The sequence below is a fragment of the Salvelinus sp. IW2-2015 genome, unplaced genomic scaffold (assembly GCF_002910315.2).
Source record: "Salvelinus sp. IW2-2015 unplaced genomic scaffold, ASM291031v2 Un_scaffold3414, whole genome shotgun sequence".
In the NCBI taxonomy this organism is placed as follows: Eukaryota; Metazoa; Chordata; class Actinopteri; order Salmoniformes; family Salmonidae; genus Salvelinus; species Salvelinus sp. IW2-2015.
This window is the reverse complement of record NW_019944694.1, coordinates 1-14801: the sequence shown is the minus strand read 5'-3', so window position 1 is coordinate 14801 and position 14801 is coordinate 1. Positions and strand designations below refer to the sequence as shown.

General features: G+C 41.5%; 1 protein-coding gene across 1 annotated transcript in view; it reads right to left on the bottom strand.

Moving 5' to 3' along the window:
- LOC112075813 (5-hydroxytryptamine receptor 4-like) overlaps positions 1 to 13604 on the bottom strand; it is a 46826-nt gene extending 33222 nt beyond the window's left edge. The window contains exons 1-4 of the mRNA XM_024142749.2: positions 13473 to 13604; positions 12138 to 12338; positions 3805 to 3958; positions 1797 to 2380 (exon numbers count right to left, since the gene is read on the bottom strand). Of these exons, the coding sequence (XP_023998517.1) occupies positions 1797 to 2380; positions 3805 to 3958; positions 12138 to 12338; positions 13473 to 13597 (1064 nt within the window). The 5' untranslated portion in view covers positions 13598 to 13604. The remainder of the gene's footprint in view (positions 1 to 1796; positions 2381 to 3804; positions 3959 to 12137; positions 12339 to 13472) is intronic.
- Between the last annotated feature and the right edge of the window lie 1197 nt (positions 13605 to 14801).

The following is a 14801-nucleotide window of genomic DNA, read 5'->3' as shown; positions in this document are numbered from 1 at the left end:
CGATTGGTTGACATTTTCACTATGTGACTGACTACTGACCACTTCAATGCTAGAAGAAAAAGTATCTTACGCAAAATCCGTAATGACTTTCCAACAGCTTCTATTCTAGTTGCAGTAATTTGATTCTGAGAGGAAAAAATAGACATCTGCTTTGTGTCTCAGACATTTTTTAATAGAGAGACGTTAGGGTGTCTCTAATACCGTTTGTTTTTCTGCCTACTACATTACACAAAAATTAATCCAAGGAGTAACCACTACTACTGTGAATACGGCCGCAGAGTTACCACTTAAGAATGAAATGTTATTTTCCAAAACGTAATAAAATAGAAACAGATGGACGGTAGACTTGTAACATTTTGTATGGAAACAAAGTCATAATCATTATGTGAAAACCTCAAACAATAACAACAGGTCAAGTCACCCTGAGAGAAGTCTCTCTCTCTCTCTCTCTCTCTTCTCTCTCTCTCTCTCTCTCTCTCTCTTCTCTCTTCTCTCTCTTCTCTCCTCTCTCTCTCTCTCTCTTCTCTCTCTCTCTCTCTCTTCTCTTCTCTTCTCTCTCTCTCTCTCTCTCTCTCAAAGATAAATGATGACACCTCATCCGATTTCAAAAGGAAAACATAATCATAAATTGACAATTGACAATCCAGGATATAGTCACATCAATTTTGACCCCCCCCTTTCCCCCCTGTGTATCCAGTAGTGTTGATGAGGTCATATAGGCGCAGGCTGAGTGGCCTAAGTGCCTTCCTCACACATGGGCCTCTGAGTCTGGCAGAAGAGTACAGCACTGCTCAACGTGCCCAACCAAATTGGGTATGGAAAACAACAGGGTATAAGAGCAAATCTAAATCTCCCTAATGATGCACCATCCTTTACTTGTCTTCACTTGATGATAACCTATTCTGGCTTCCTGGTTGTCTACTTAAACATGAGACATTTTTAAATAACACACATTCAACAGTTAAACAAACTCAAGCTTCTGATTCAACATGTTGAAATCTGATGTAAATATTCATTCTTTGATGACCCTGATTGGAGAATAACCAGGTTTTTTTCTCTTCAGACCTCAAACTGTCACACCCTGATCTGTTTCACCTGTCTTTGTGTTTGTCCCATTCATTTTTTATGTTTTTATTTAACATTTAACTAGGCAAGTCATTTAAGAACACATCCTTATTTACGGCCTACCRCAGCCAAACCCTGGGCCAATTGTGCGCCGCCCTATGGGAATCCCAATCACGGCCGATTGTGATACAGCCTGGAATCGAACCAGGGTCTGTAGTGACGCTTCTAGCACTAAGATGCAGTGCCTTAGATYTCAAATCCTACCGGTGTGTTTTCCGTGTTTCCTGTGCTCTAGTTTTTGTTTTTCTWAGTCTTCCCATTTCTGACCTCTGCCTGTCCTGACCCTTATCCTGCCCGTATAGCTGTACCTGCATGACTCTGAGTTGGATTACGACCCTTTGCCTGCCTTGACTTATCTTTGGCCTGCCTTCATAAGGCATTGCAGTAACAAAAACGAGAGCACAGGAAACACAGGAACACGCTGGTAGGACTCGACAGGACAAGCACAAAGACAGGTGAAACAGACCAGGATGTGACACAAACGTCTTGGGCAATATCTCATCTCAGATGAATCAAAATGTATTAGAAGTAAGATAGGGCACCAGAGACTCAGCTTAACCCACCTACCTGAGGGAACATTATGTGTCTGTGCCTGAGAGAGAATGATCTTAATTCAAGGCTAAATGATAAAAGGTAGGACACGTGTGGGGGGTCCAGTATCAGTTCCTTACCTGAGTGCGATGGAGGTCCCGTTGACAGATCCAGAGTAGCGTCTGGTGGGGCCGTAGCTCCCCTGGCGTACGTATCTCTCACCACCACAACACAGTACCATGAGGAAGGCCCGTCTGAAGGCCCTGTTCAGGAAGGCGTAGAGAAAGGGGTTAAGGCCAGAGTTAATATAGCCAAGCCACAGCCAGGCGGTCCACATCTGCCAGGGCACACTGTAGTGGATGAAGGGGTCCACCACGTTGGTGATGAAGAACGGGGCCCAGCAGAGACAGAAGCAGCCCATGATGACAGCCAGGGTCTTGGCAGCTTTGGTCTCTATGCGCATGCGACTGGAGCCCTGCTGCTCGGAGCTGAGGTAGTGCTGGGGGGGCGCCGAGTAGTGGGCGGAGCCTGCCCGCTGCAGCGTGCCGATCTGCCGCGCGTGGCCCATGGCGGTGATGTAGATGCGCTGGTAGGCCAGCACCATGAGGCCCAGGGGAACGTAGAAGGCCACGGCGGAGCAGATGAGAGCATGCGGACGGTTCACCACGAATACACAGTTGGTCTTGTTGCTGCTGCTGCTGCTGCTAAACTTCCTCTCCTCAATCTGGAGACAGACAGCATGCAGAGAGAGAACAATCAATGAACAAGCAGATCCACATACAGTAAGAGGCATGTGCGTTCTGTTGTATCCACATCCACATATGGAATAGTGACACGCTTGTATCCCCTTCAAGCGAGAGTGTAACGATTGCTTAATGTCCATTTACTGACTCTCTTAAAACAAACTATGAACGGGTAGACGTTGACATATAGTATTATTTGTGTTCATAAACTGGTAGCTGTGAATTGTGCTCAGCACTGACTCCAGTGTTTAGATCTCAGTGCGCTTGGAATGTTCTTGGGTGTTTATGTCTATGTAAATGGTAGTGGTAGCTTTAGCCTAGGATGGTTGAGTGCACTTGGACGGCACTTGCACTGTGAGAACAAAACATTAGAAATATCTGCTCTTTCCATGACATAGACTGACCAGGTGAATCCAGGTGAATGCTATGATCCTTTATTGATGTCACCTGTTAAATCCACTTCAATCAGTGTAGATGAAGGGGAGGAGACAAGTTAATAAAGAAGGGTGTTTAAACCTAGCGACAACTGAAACATGTATTATTTATGCGTGCCATTCAGAGGGTGAATGGGCAAGACAAAATATTTAAGTGCCTTTGAACAGGGTATGGTAGTAGGTGCCAGGCACACCGGTTTGAGTGTGACAAGAACTGCAACAATGCTGGGTATTTTCACGCTCAACAGTTTCCGTGTGTATCAAGAATGGTCCACAACCCAAAGGACAGCCAGACAACTTGACATAACTGTGTGAAGCATTGGAGTCAACATGGGCCAGCTTCACTGTGGGACGCTTTTGACACCTTATAGTCCATGCCCCGACAAATTGAGGCTGTTCTGAGGGGAAAAGGGGGTGCAACTCAATATTAGGAAGGTGTTCCTAATGTTTTGTACAGTCAGTGTATATGGATAATTTGAATTTTGTAAACAATAATCAGTGTCATCATTTGACAGAGATACGTTTTTTCAGATGTCAAAGGTGAAACAATGAGTCATAGTYCTATTTTTAGAACTAAAAGAGTTCTTTGTTTGCTCTCCCCAAAGAGCTTGATGGATGAACAGTTCATGATCTGAGCAGCTCGAAATCAGCACTTTGTCCAAACATTAAAAACTATTCAAACATTGTTGCTGAAAAGGGCTGTGAATAGTAGAATTGTTTTATGACTACTACAACACCATTCTACGAACTTGAAATGTTATTCAAATAAAAAATGTAATGCTTGTTGTTTTAACCATGTGTCCTTCACTTAACATCGGTCCACATTTTCAAYGATCAACAAAACAATTCATGGTAGTTCAAAACATCTAGCATATAAATGATTTAGATCAAACGACTTAGACTACAGAGCAAGACTGTCTGTAGTAGAACCATCAGATAGACAGGCAGGCCACAGCTGCTTACAGACTRACAATGTCCTCTATGCCGATGGCATGCCAGCTTTGCATGATGGGAAGGAAGGAGATGAAGGAGGCGATGACCCAGCATCCCCCCAGCATTAGGGCCACTCTGACGGGAGTCATCTTAGTCCTGTACACCAGCGGCTGGCAGCAGATCGCATAGTACCTACAGTATCAAAATAATATAACAACATCAACAACATCATAGATTCAACTGAGGACAAAACCTGTAATCTATTGATAGTGGTTTTCTGAATAATACTTATATCTACAGGCCACAAGTATCTACCTGCTATGTACATACCAAAATATTGGCAATGATGACTCATTCCTTATTCCTTATTCATTAAGGGCTTTATAAATACATTTGATTGATACCTGGCACTAGGTTATTTTGACCCAGCAGTGGGTTGGTTTTTACTCTTGCTGGGTTATTGTTATTCATGTATCTTTAACCCAGCAGAGGGTTATTTATTACTTTATGGCTGGGTTATCATTATTTTGTATTTTATTTGTATTTTTATTTACCCAGCAGTGTTKATTTCTTAGTTTCTTGCTGAGTTATCTTTTTCTACCTTCTCTCTATTACAGAATCTGCAAATGTTCTTAAAGTACAAATACTTCTAACAATCAAAGTTACAACGTTACTACACAAATGTTTATTTTTCAGCTCTTAATTTCAACTACAAAATGAAGTCATGCAAAAGATAAAAAAACAAATAAGAAAGACACAAATCAACCAACATTTTAGAAGCACAATCCACTATTTGAATATCACAGCAGTCCTACCAATTAAAGCTGAGGAATGGGGCTGAAGAAAAGTAACCACCCCACGGCCCSTACCAAGTATACATGTTAAACATGATTTTATGTCAAACAACAACAACAACGAAACATAATGTCTTCTGCTCCAGAGCCTGCCCATTCATGATGGTAAATGCCAGGGAGTAGAGGTGATTGTCCCCGAGAGTCACAACAAAGGGTTCGGGTCTCTTGTTCTTTTGGTCGCCTGGCAGAGTTATTCAGACATATTTGTAACAACCTGGGGATTAGAGAATATTATAAATGTTGAAAAATGATCACGACACTTTTGCACAAGCCCGCGCACGCATGCACACACAAACATACATACACGCAAACACAAATTGTGGCCTTTCCTATTGCTCAGAACATGCTCTACTCCTATACAGTCTATTGCTGTGTGCAGGACGTTAATCTGCATTGAGTTGAGTCCAGACCCTTTGTGCATGGTTTACAGTATTACATATTAAATAGAATTCAATATTCCACATGTATACTTACAGTATGACTTTCGGGCATGATCAATGCTTGGGCAGGCAGTCTTCTTTCCAACTTGTCACACACGTCTTTAGTATCTGTATCTGGGGAATACAGACGTAACAAGATTTTAGGGGGCAGTCAAAATGGACAAACGTGGATAAACATTTGAGATACTACTTTCATTTCCATTTGTAGCTGCCTGCACTCTGTACACTGCTGGTGGGATAAGTACTCTCAGGGCCATGCCGCCTTTAGTATCTGGGGGACAAAGACATGACAACGTTTAAGTGGAGAGTCTAATTGGATAGTTTAAATTTGGCTGAACAATTGAGACACTCCTTTAATTTCAATTTGTAGCTAGCTAGCTATAGCCACCTAACGTTAAAGTAAATGTGCCTGCATCCAGACTGAGACTAGCTAGCTAGCTAACTCATGGAAATAATTAGGCTAAAAACCATAAAGTAACTGAACCACCATAAAAGCATGAATTATAAGCTTGCCAACTACTGTAGCTCCCAACCATGTTCATTTTACTGCAATGGGCACACACAGAATGTTTCTTGGTACAAATCTACTTTGAACAAAAGTATACACCTTACACACATGGGTATGGGCTTAAAAAAAAAGATACCTGCAACATGTCAGATATAGAATTGAAATGTATTTAATTTTAAGTTTGCATCCCAATACTATACTTGATATACATCATATAAGACTGAAATTGAACAGAACCATTTGACATAGAAACACCAGTTAAGAAAACCCAATGTTTATTAATTATGAAATTATGAAAAATATGAATAATATTCCACCCATGAGGCCACTAGAGGGTGATTTGGTCATTTGACTACAGGAAAGGGCTACATTAACTCAGAGACAGGGAATACTCCTAGCTAAGTAAAATCTAACGTTTGGTTAGCTAGATAGCAAGCTAAGATAAGTTAGCTGAGGGGAAACAATGCCGCACACAGTAGGCCTACAGAAGACAGGTTTTGTACAGGCACTGATATAGCTATCTTCAACAAAAACCTTACATTTCTGCTTTCACACACAGCACATGAAAATAGCTTGCAGCATCATATGATGCAAAATGGCATTATACAGGGGATGATTTCTGTATTTTGAAAGTTACATATRTTGAAAACTTGAGTGCTGACAAGCAAAACATTTTGGGACTATGTCGACAATCGKCTAATGAAACAAATACCAAAAGATAATTTTGGGGTGGAATTTTCCATCAAAACATTAAATACATGACACAAAATCAACTACTTCTATCAAAACATACAACAAAACATACAAATATGTTACACAATGGCCCATTAAATACAGTGCCTTCAGAACGTATTCACACCCCTTGACTTTTTTCACATTTTGTGGTGCTACAAAGTGGGATTAAAATGGATTTAATTGTAATTTTTTGTCAACGATCTACACAAAATACTCTGAAATGTAAAAGTGGAAGAAATATTCTAAAACATTTTTTGAAATTCATGAAAAATAAAACACTAATATATCTTGATTATATAACTTTTCAACCCCCTGAATGAAAACATGTTAAGCCGAAACCACACAGACAGACGTCGCCAACGGCGTCAAAATTTGCATGCGAGAGTAGAGAGAGTCAATTCACATTACACTGCCGAGTGTATGCCAACTTAATGGTCATGAGAATCCAAAAATAAACAGTTGTAATATGTTATGTTCGCTTTGTGAATTATTGTTGTGTGTTCCTTTTGACTCACCTTATACTGTATGTCCTACGGGAGCCCTGTACCTGCCTCCTGTTACGTCAGCTCACAAACATGAGGAGAGTTGCAGCTAATGCACCCTAGGAGTTGATATAGAATTTAGCTAGTCTCATTCTTTCTACATAGCAGTATTCCCTCTTGAACAGAGTTCTGCGAGTTTCCCAGTCGTAGCCTGCATAGGCCGTATGCCTGTGCTCAAAATCAACAAAGGTAGGCATGACATTATTGTTTTTAAATATGTATTACTGGCACTGGCAGCTAAACTTATCAACAAAAAATAGACACTTTTTAAAAGTCCAGACATAGCAATTCACAAACAGTCTATTTTCTGGCAAATTTCCGCTCACTTTACCAGTATTGCTTCGCGTACGCGTAAGAAAAATTGACTTGCTTTCTAATTTGAAGTACATGATGCCGTTGACGGCATTGATGCTCGCGCCACGTCTGTTTTCTCTCATTCACTACCGTGCATTCTATTTCCAGCGTGTACGCGCTCATTCACACCGTAAACAATCTAAATGCTTTTCGTTTGATTTGGGCTTTAGAATCACCGTTGGCAGCGATTACAGCTGTGAGTCTTTCTGGGTAAGTCTCTAAGAGATTTCCACACCTGGATTGTGCAACATTTGCCCATTACTCTTTTCAAAATTCTTCAAGCTCTGTCAAATTGGTTGTTGATCATTGCTAGACAACCATTTTCTTGCCATAGATTTTCAAGCATATTTAAGTCAAAACGGTAACTAGGCCACTCAGGAACATTCACTTTCTTCTTGGTAAAAAACTCCAGTGTAGATTTGTCCTTGTATTTTAGGTTATTGTCCTGCTGAAAGGTGAATTCTTCTCCCAGTGTCTGGTGGAAAGCAGACTGAACCAGGTTTCCTCTAGGATTTGCCTGTGCTTAGCTCCATTCTGTTTCTTTTTACTCCTGAAAAACGTTGTATTCAGGACAAGAAGTGGATTGCTTTGCCATATTTGTTGTAGTATTACTTTAGTGCCTTGTTTTAAAACAGGATGCATGTTTTGGAATATTTTTATTCTGTTCAGGCTTCCTTATTTTCACTCTGTCAATTAGGTTAGTATTGTGGAGTAACTACAATGTTGTTGATCCATCCTCTTTGTTCTCCTATCACAGCCATTAAACTCTGTAACTGTTTTAAAGTTGGTTTCCTTCCTCTCCGGCACCTGAGTTAGTAAGGTAGCCTGTATCTTTTAGTGACTGGGTTTTATTGACACACCATCCAAAGTGTAATTAATATACGTAACTTCACCATGCTCAGAGGGATATTCAATGTGTGCTTTTTATTTTTTACCCATCTACTAATTGGTGCCCTTCTTGTGGTCTTTGTGGTTGAATCTGTGTTTGAAATTCACTGCTCGACTGAGGGACCTTAAAGATAATTGTATGTGTGTGATACAGAGATAAGGTAGTCATTCAAAAATCATGTTAAACTCTATTATACTTCTGAACTTATTTAGGCTTGCCAAAAGGGTTGAATACTTATTGACTCAGGACATTTCAGCTTTTAATTTGTTTTACATTAAAAACATAATTCCACTTTGACATTATGGGGTATTGTATGTAGGCCAGTGAATTTTGTATTAATCCATTTTAAATTCAGGCTGTAACACAACAAAACGTGAGAAAAGCCAAGAGGTGTGAATACTTTCTGAAGGCACTGTACTAACTACAACTATCAATATACCCTAACCTGGTTAACCCTCTTTCATATGTCTGTGCCATTTGTTGATACTATAATTATAGCATGCACCATAAAAGGCAAGTAAATTATATTATCACAGCATGGGCTGTATTATTTTTTCCTTAAATGTAATTCAAGAGCATGAATATCCAGAAACAAAAGGCTTTATTTGACCTTTTTCCATTTTAACTGAGAGCTGAACTATCTTCTTCTATGGGTCCCTCTACAGTACCTCACCTTTGTCCTTTTCCTTGGCCTCTTACTTGGTCCATTCTTGCAAACAGCAACTCAGATTTGACCTCTTTTATGCATGAATAAGGACTGATTGCTGATTGAAGAAATTGTGCATATAAGTTTTGCACACGTGCGGAAGAGGTTCGCATTCATGGGAATAATTTGTATCAGCTGTCACCAAATGTTTAAATTTTGTTTTTCACGATTTACTCAAATGGCACCTTTTATAGAGAGTTGTGTTTACTGTTTTTCAATAATGTGCTTAGCATTTGCATTGTGTGCGAAAGCAATGAGAAATGACTTAGAGATCAAGTGGACTCCAGTTTCATTAAAAGTGTCTTAGCAATCGAGAAAAACTGTAACCTGAATGGATGATCAGTAACGTTAACTTTTTACTCACAGCTTTCAGTCAGCCACAACGCCTTTCCCATTGGTCCGTCAAAAAGTAATTCCACTCAGTGCCTGGCTGCACTGGTAGACTTCCTACAGCTGCAACAGTCCTCATTCACGAGCTTGCCGGATAAGTTTATTCTTCTGGATTTGGCGGGAAAATTAACTCACTCACTGGGTCATCATATGTCAAGAGTACCAGTACCGAGGTGATGTGCAGGGGTACGAGATAATTAAGGTAACTATGTACATATAGTAGGGGTAAAGTGACTCGGCAAACAGGATTTTTTWACTTTCACAACAGGAGTGTGAAAGTGTCTGTGTGACTGTGTGTAGTCATTTGATTAGCTATTTAGCAGTCTTGTTCAGCAGTCTTATGGCCTGAATTCTTGGGAGCATGTACTCTACAAATTGTGTTAGTTTCAGTGATCGCGTGCACGCTGGAGCCGCTTCTTCTTGTTTTTAACTGATAAGCGGGGAACCCGTTGGGGTCGTGGTCGTCTGCTGCAATAGCCCATCCGTGAGACGGGCGCGTCTGGCACCGACGATCATGCCACGCTCAAAGTCACCTAGGTCACTCGTTTTGCCCATTCTAATGTTCAATTGAACAGTAACTGATTGCTTCAATGCCTGTCTGCCTGCTTTATATAGCAAGCCATGGCCACGTGACTTACTGTCTGCACGAGCAAAGTATTTTTTGAACAGGGTGGTGTACCTAATACACTGAGTGTATGTCCAAACTCTGAATCAAATAGGTTTCCCCAAAATAACATGGTCGCTGTGGTAAAACGTTTATTTTGATTGCCGATCTTGTGCATTTATCAAGATTTCATCAGGTAGACTGACTTCAGATGTGTCATGTAAACAAGATTATTAGGAAATGGTTCTTCTTCCACATAACATGTAAACGTTTAAATCAAACTATTATATTATTCTGACTAGTCAGAATTATTGTTGTGTGCCAATCGTGTTCTTATTGGTCAGTCACCAGTAGACCTAGACCCTGTCACACTGAACAAGCCAAGATGTCCGACAATCGTTTACAATGTAAGAATTTTCCCATGYCGTGGAAACTTTGTCTGGGACGACAAAATCGTGGCATAAGACGGCTAAAATCGTACAGTCTGCAAAGGCCTTTAGATGGCTGGATGTCTTAGACATTTATTTGGGCTTTCCTCTGCCCCTTCACAACTGTGTGGGTGTGTGTGGACCATGTTCATTCCTTTGTGATGTGGACACCGAGGAACTTGAAACTCTTGACCATCTCCACAGCAGCCCTATTGATGTGGATGGGGGTGTGCTCATCCCTCRGTTTCCTGTAGTCCATGATCAGCTCCTTTGTCTTGCTGACATTGAGAGAGAGGTTGTTGTCCTGGCACCACACTGCCAGGTCTCTGACCGCCTCCCTATAGGCTGCTTCATTGTTGTCGGTGATCAGTGCTACCACCTATTTGGCATCAGCAAACTTGATGATGGTGTTGGAGTCGTACGCGGCCACACAGTCGTAGGTGAACAGGGAATACAGGAGGGGATGAAGCACACACCCCTGAGGGGCCCCGTGTTGATGATCAACATGGTGGATGTGTTGTTGCCTACCCTCACCGCCTGGGGTTGGCCGGTCGGGAAGTCCAGGATCCAGTTGCAGAGGGAGGTGTTCAGTCCCAGGGTCCTGCGCTTGGTGATGAGCTTGTAGGGCACTATGGTGTTGAATGCTGAGCTGTAGTCAATTAAAAGTGTGGAATGCAATAGAGATTGTGTCATCAGTGGATCTGTTGGGCCGGTATATTAATTGGAATGGGTCCAGGGTGTCTGTGATGTTGGTGTTGATGTAAGCCATGACCAACCTTTCATAGATATAGATATGAGTGCTACTCAGATTTAGTCATTTAGGTAGGTTACCTTGGCATTGGCATGGGGACTATGGTGGCCTGCTTGAAACAAGTTGGTATTACAGACCGGGTCAGGGATAGGTTGAAAATGTCAGTGAAAACACTTGCGAGCTGGTCAGCGCATGCTCTGAGTACACATCCTCGTATTCCATGTGGCCCAGCGGCCTTGTGAATGTTAACCTGTTTAAAGGTCTTACTCACATTACCTATGGAGTGAAAGATCACACAGTTGTCCGGAACAGCTGGTGCTCTCATGCATGGTTCAGGGTTGCTTGCCTCAAAGTGAGCATAAAAGGTATTTCGCTTTTCTGTTAGGCTTGCGTCTACGGGCAGCTCGCGTCTGGGTTTCCTTTTGTAATCCGTGATAGTTAGCAGGCCCTGCCACATCCATCAGAGCCGGTGTAGTAGGATTCAATCTTAGTCCTGTATTGACGCTTAACCTGTTTGATGGTTCGTCGGAGGTCATTGCGTAATTTTGTATAAGCGTCCAGATTAGTGTCCCGCTCCTTGAAAGAGAGGCAGCTCTAGCCTTTAGCTCAGTAAAACAGATTTCCGTTTCGGATTTGAGTTTTTAAAACGAATTTTCTGCAATTATACACATTGTGCTATCATATGCTATCTGAGTAGGTGACCTACAGGGGGCCCACAAACTCCCCCAAATTTAAAAATAATAATAATTTGTTGAGGGCCCACTGGAGGTCGGGGGCCCGGGGCCGGGGCACGTGCCCTGCATACCTGTTCGGTAATCCGGCCCTGGTCCTGTGGAGAAGCATATATTAGATTTGTGTTTGGAGCGAGGGGGTGAGCTAGCAGGTGACTTACTCCAGTGACTTTTGACTGTATGGGGCAGGTGCAGGACAGGACAACATATCTGCTCATGTATCAGCCATGACAGGCTGCCATGTGCTTAAGGACAGAGAAGGACAGAGAGGTGCTAGAGAAGGGCCCTCCAAGACATGTGCTAATGCTAACACACAGCTGGGTGTTAGGCTGAATGGATGCATCAAGGTGACTGGGCTGGGGGGCGTGGCAACAGTTTGCAATAGTTTTGCAATGATTACCAAAGTGAAGGGATGTTTTTCACTATGTTCATTGCTCACCTGTCCAGTGCTATGCAGCACAGGTGTAGGATAGATGCAGTGGTCAGAAACACATCCAACGAGGTCCTGACCAGACAGAAGATCTCCCCATACCTCCACTGACCTGTGGTCAGCTCAATGGCTGCAAATGGCATGACAACCACAGCAACCAGGAGGTCTGCAAACGCCAACGACACTATGAAGTAGTTGGTCTTCTTTTTCCTTGAGGGAGAAGGGGAAAAATTMCATTTTCATTCATTTCCAGAAAGGCGCATGAGTTGAATGCAAAGATAACGATATTTTTTATCTAGCTTTTAAAATGATCGACTGATCTGCACTAGACAGAACAACCTTTTTTTCCTCATAACTCTTTAAAACCATACCGCAAAAACATAGAACATGACAGAAACAATGCCAGTGTCTAATGTGAGAACAGCTGCTTTGTTTGTCACCCAATAGCCAGAAGGTGGCATATTCATCAGTCTGTCAATCACACATGTCCTACTTCAATTCAATTCTGTCCAATATTTTTCTGTACATGACTTCATATGTCATTTTATAGAAAACAGTGTGCTTAACAAAAGGCCCATATGAGAATCCCCTAGAAGCAAATATACAGACTTGTTGACACACAGCAATAAGATAATGTTCTCTAGAGATGGTGGGACGCAGGATGTAAACACAACTATACTATCTATCTCTGTGCTAAAAAGCACACTCTAAAGCAGTGGTTCTCAACTCTAGCCCTTGAGTACTCCCAACAGCACACATTTTTTGTTGTGCTTTAAAGGGTTCCCATTTCCTCGTTTGAGCACTTAGGCGTTTTCTCAATTGGATTTGCTCCTGCGTCCTCTCTCCTCCGTACTCTCACCTCCTTTTGAAAAGGGTCAAAGGTAATCGAGGAGAGGCGGCGAGGAGTGCTTGTATGAAATGAGACTCTCCTTCTCCACTCGCACATCATCAGGAAAATTACGTTTGCAGGGATGGATCCCAAAATAAATGTGTGAAGTGATYAAAACAAATTCAGTTAGTTGTGCAAGACATTTTATAGATAAAACAATAAGTAGAACATTGTTTTAGAACGTGTGCATGGTTTTCTCCTTCGACAAAACAAAAGCTGATTCAAAGGTGGTGTGGCAGATTTCAAAACTCTTCCGCGAAGGACACATGACTTTCCTCAATGAAAGGTGGCTATCGAGGAGGGGAGGACACTTTTCCGTTCGCCACTCGACCACTTATTGGTTTCCGGAGCACGGAGGAGAGAGGAAAGAGGGTGGAGCATGGACATTTGCCCAAATTAGAAAAATCCTTTGATTTGACAGGACGTGACCTACATGTAACAGGAAGTGGGCTTACCGAAGATGTCTGTCCTTGCAGAGCGCCACCATCACCAGCAGGTTTCCCAGAACAGTCATGATGATGATGATGGAGAGGAAGATGGTGAGAATGACCCTCTCCAGTGAGTTCAGCACATGCTCCATGTTTACCACGTCATCGACTGAACTACACAATCAAACAATTACTGTTATTAAGGTCATCATCATAACATCATTGGAATATGACTGATAATCATACGACATGTATGAATGAAGACCTTTCATAACATTTAAAAATATATATTTTCAATAACAGAGAGCATTTGATGTGTGGGCTATGTCGCCTCTAAATGGTATTTAGTTTAGATGTTTCATATAGACCATCATATCTCAACAATGAATTATGTTCCCTCTCAGGAAATAAAATGAATTTAAATGAATTACTCATGTTCCACTGTGTGTTCGTACTGTTCAGGTGGGTGGGATTCTGTGGCCATCGCTGTTCATCTGCATAGAGGTTGCTAAAGGAGAGTCCTCCACACCAGTCGCTGTGGCCCTGAGGACAAACACAACCAGGCAGATCATCACAGCTCTAATACTAACACTGTCAACTTTGTGAATTGTTCACATCTACAGCTTTAAGGCTGTACGATGTTACAGCTGTAATACTGTATGATGTTACAGCTGTAAATACTGTATGATGTTACAGCTGTAATACAGTATGATGTTACAGATGTAATACTGTATGATGTTACAGCTGTAATACTGTACCATGTTACAGCTGTAATACTGTTGATGTTACAGCTGTAATACTGTACATGTTACAGATGTAATACTGTATGATGGTACAGCTGTAATACTGTTGATGTTACAGCTGTAATACTGTATGATGTTACAGCTGTAATACTGTTTGATGTTACAGCTGTAATACTGTATGATGTTACAGCTGTAATACTGTATGATGTTACAGCTGTAATACAGTACGATGTTACAGCTGTAATACTGTACCATGTTACAGCTGTAATACTGTACGATGTTACAGCTGTAATACTGTATGATGTTACAGCTGTAATACTGTATGATGTTACAGCTGTAATACTGTTGATGTTACAGATGTAATACTGTATGATGTTACAGCTGTAATACTGTACGATGTTACAGCTGTAATACTGTAGATGTTACAGCTGTAATACCGTATGATGTTACAGCTGTAATACAGTAATTGATGTTACAGCTGTAATACTGTATGATGTTACAGTGTAATACAGGTATGATGTTACAGCTGTAATACTGTACATGTTACAGCTGTAATACAGTTTTGATGTTACAGCTGTAATACAGTTTGATGTTAGCAGCTGTATACTGTATG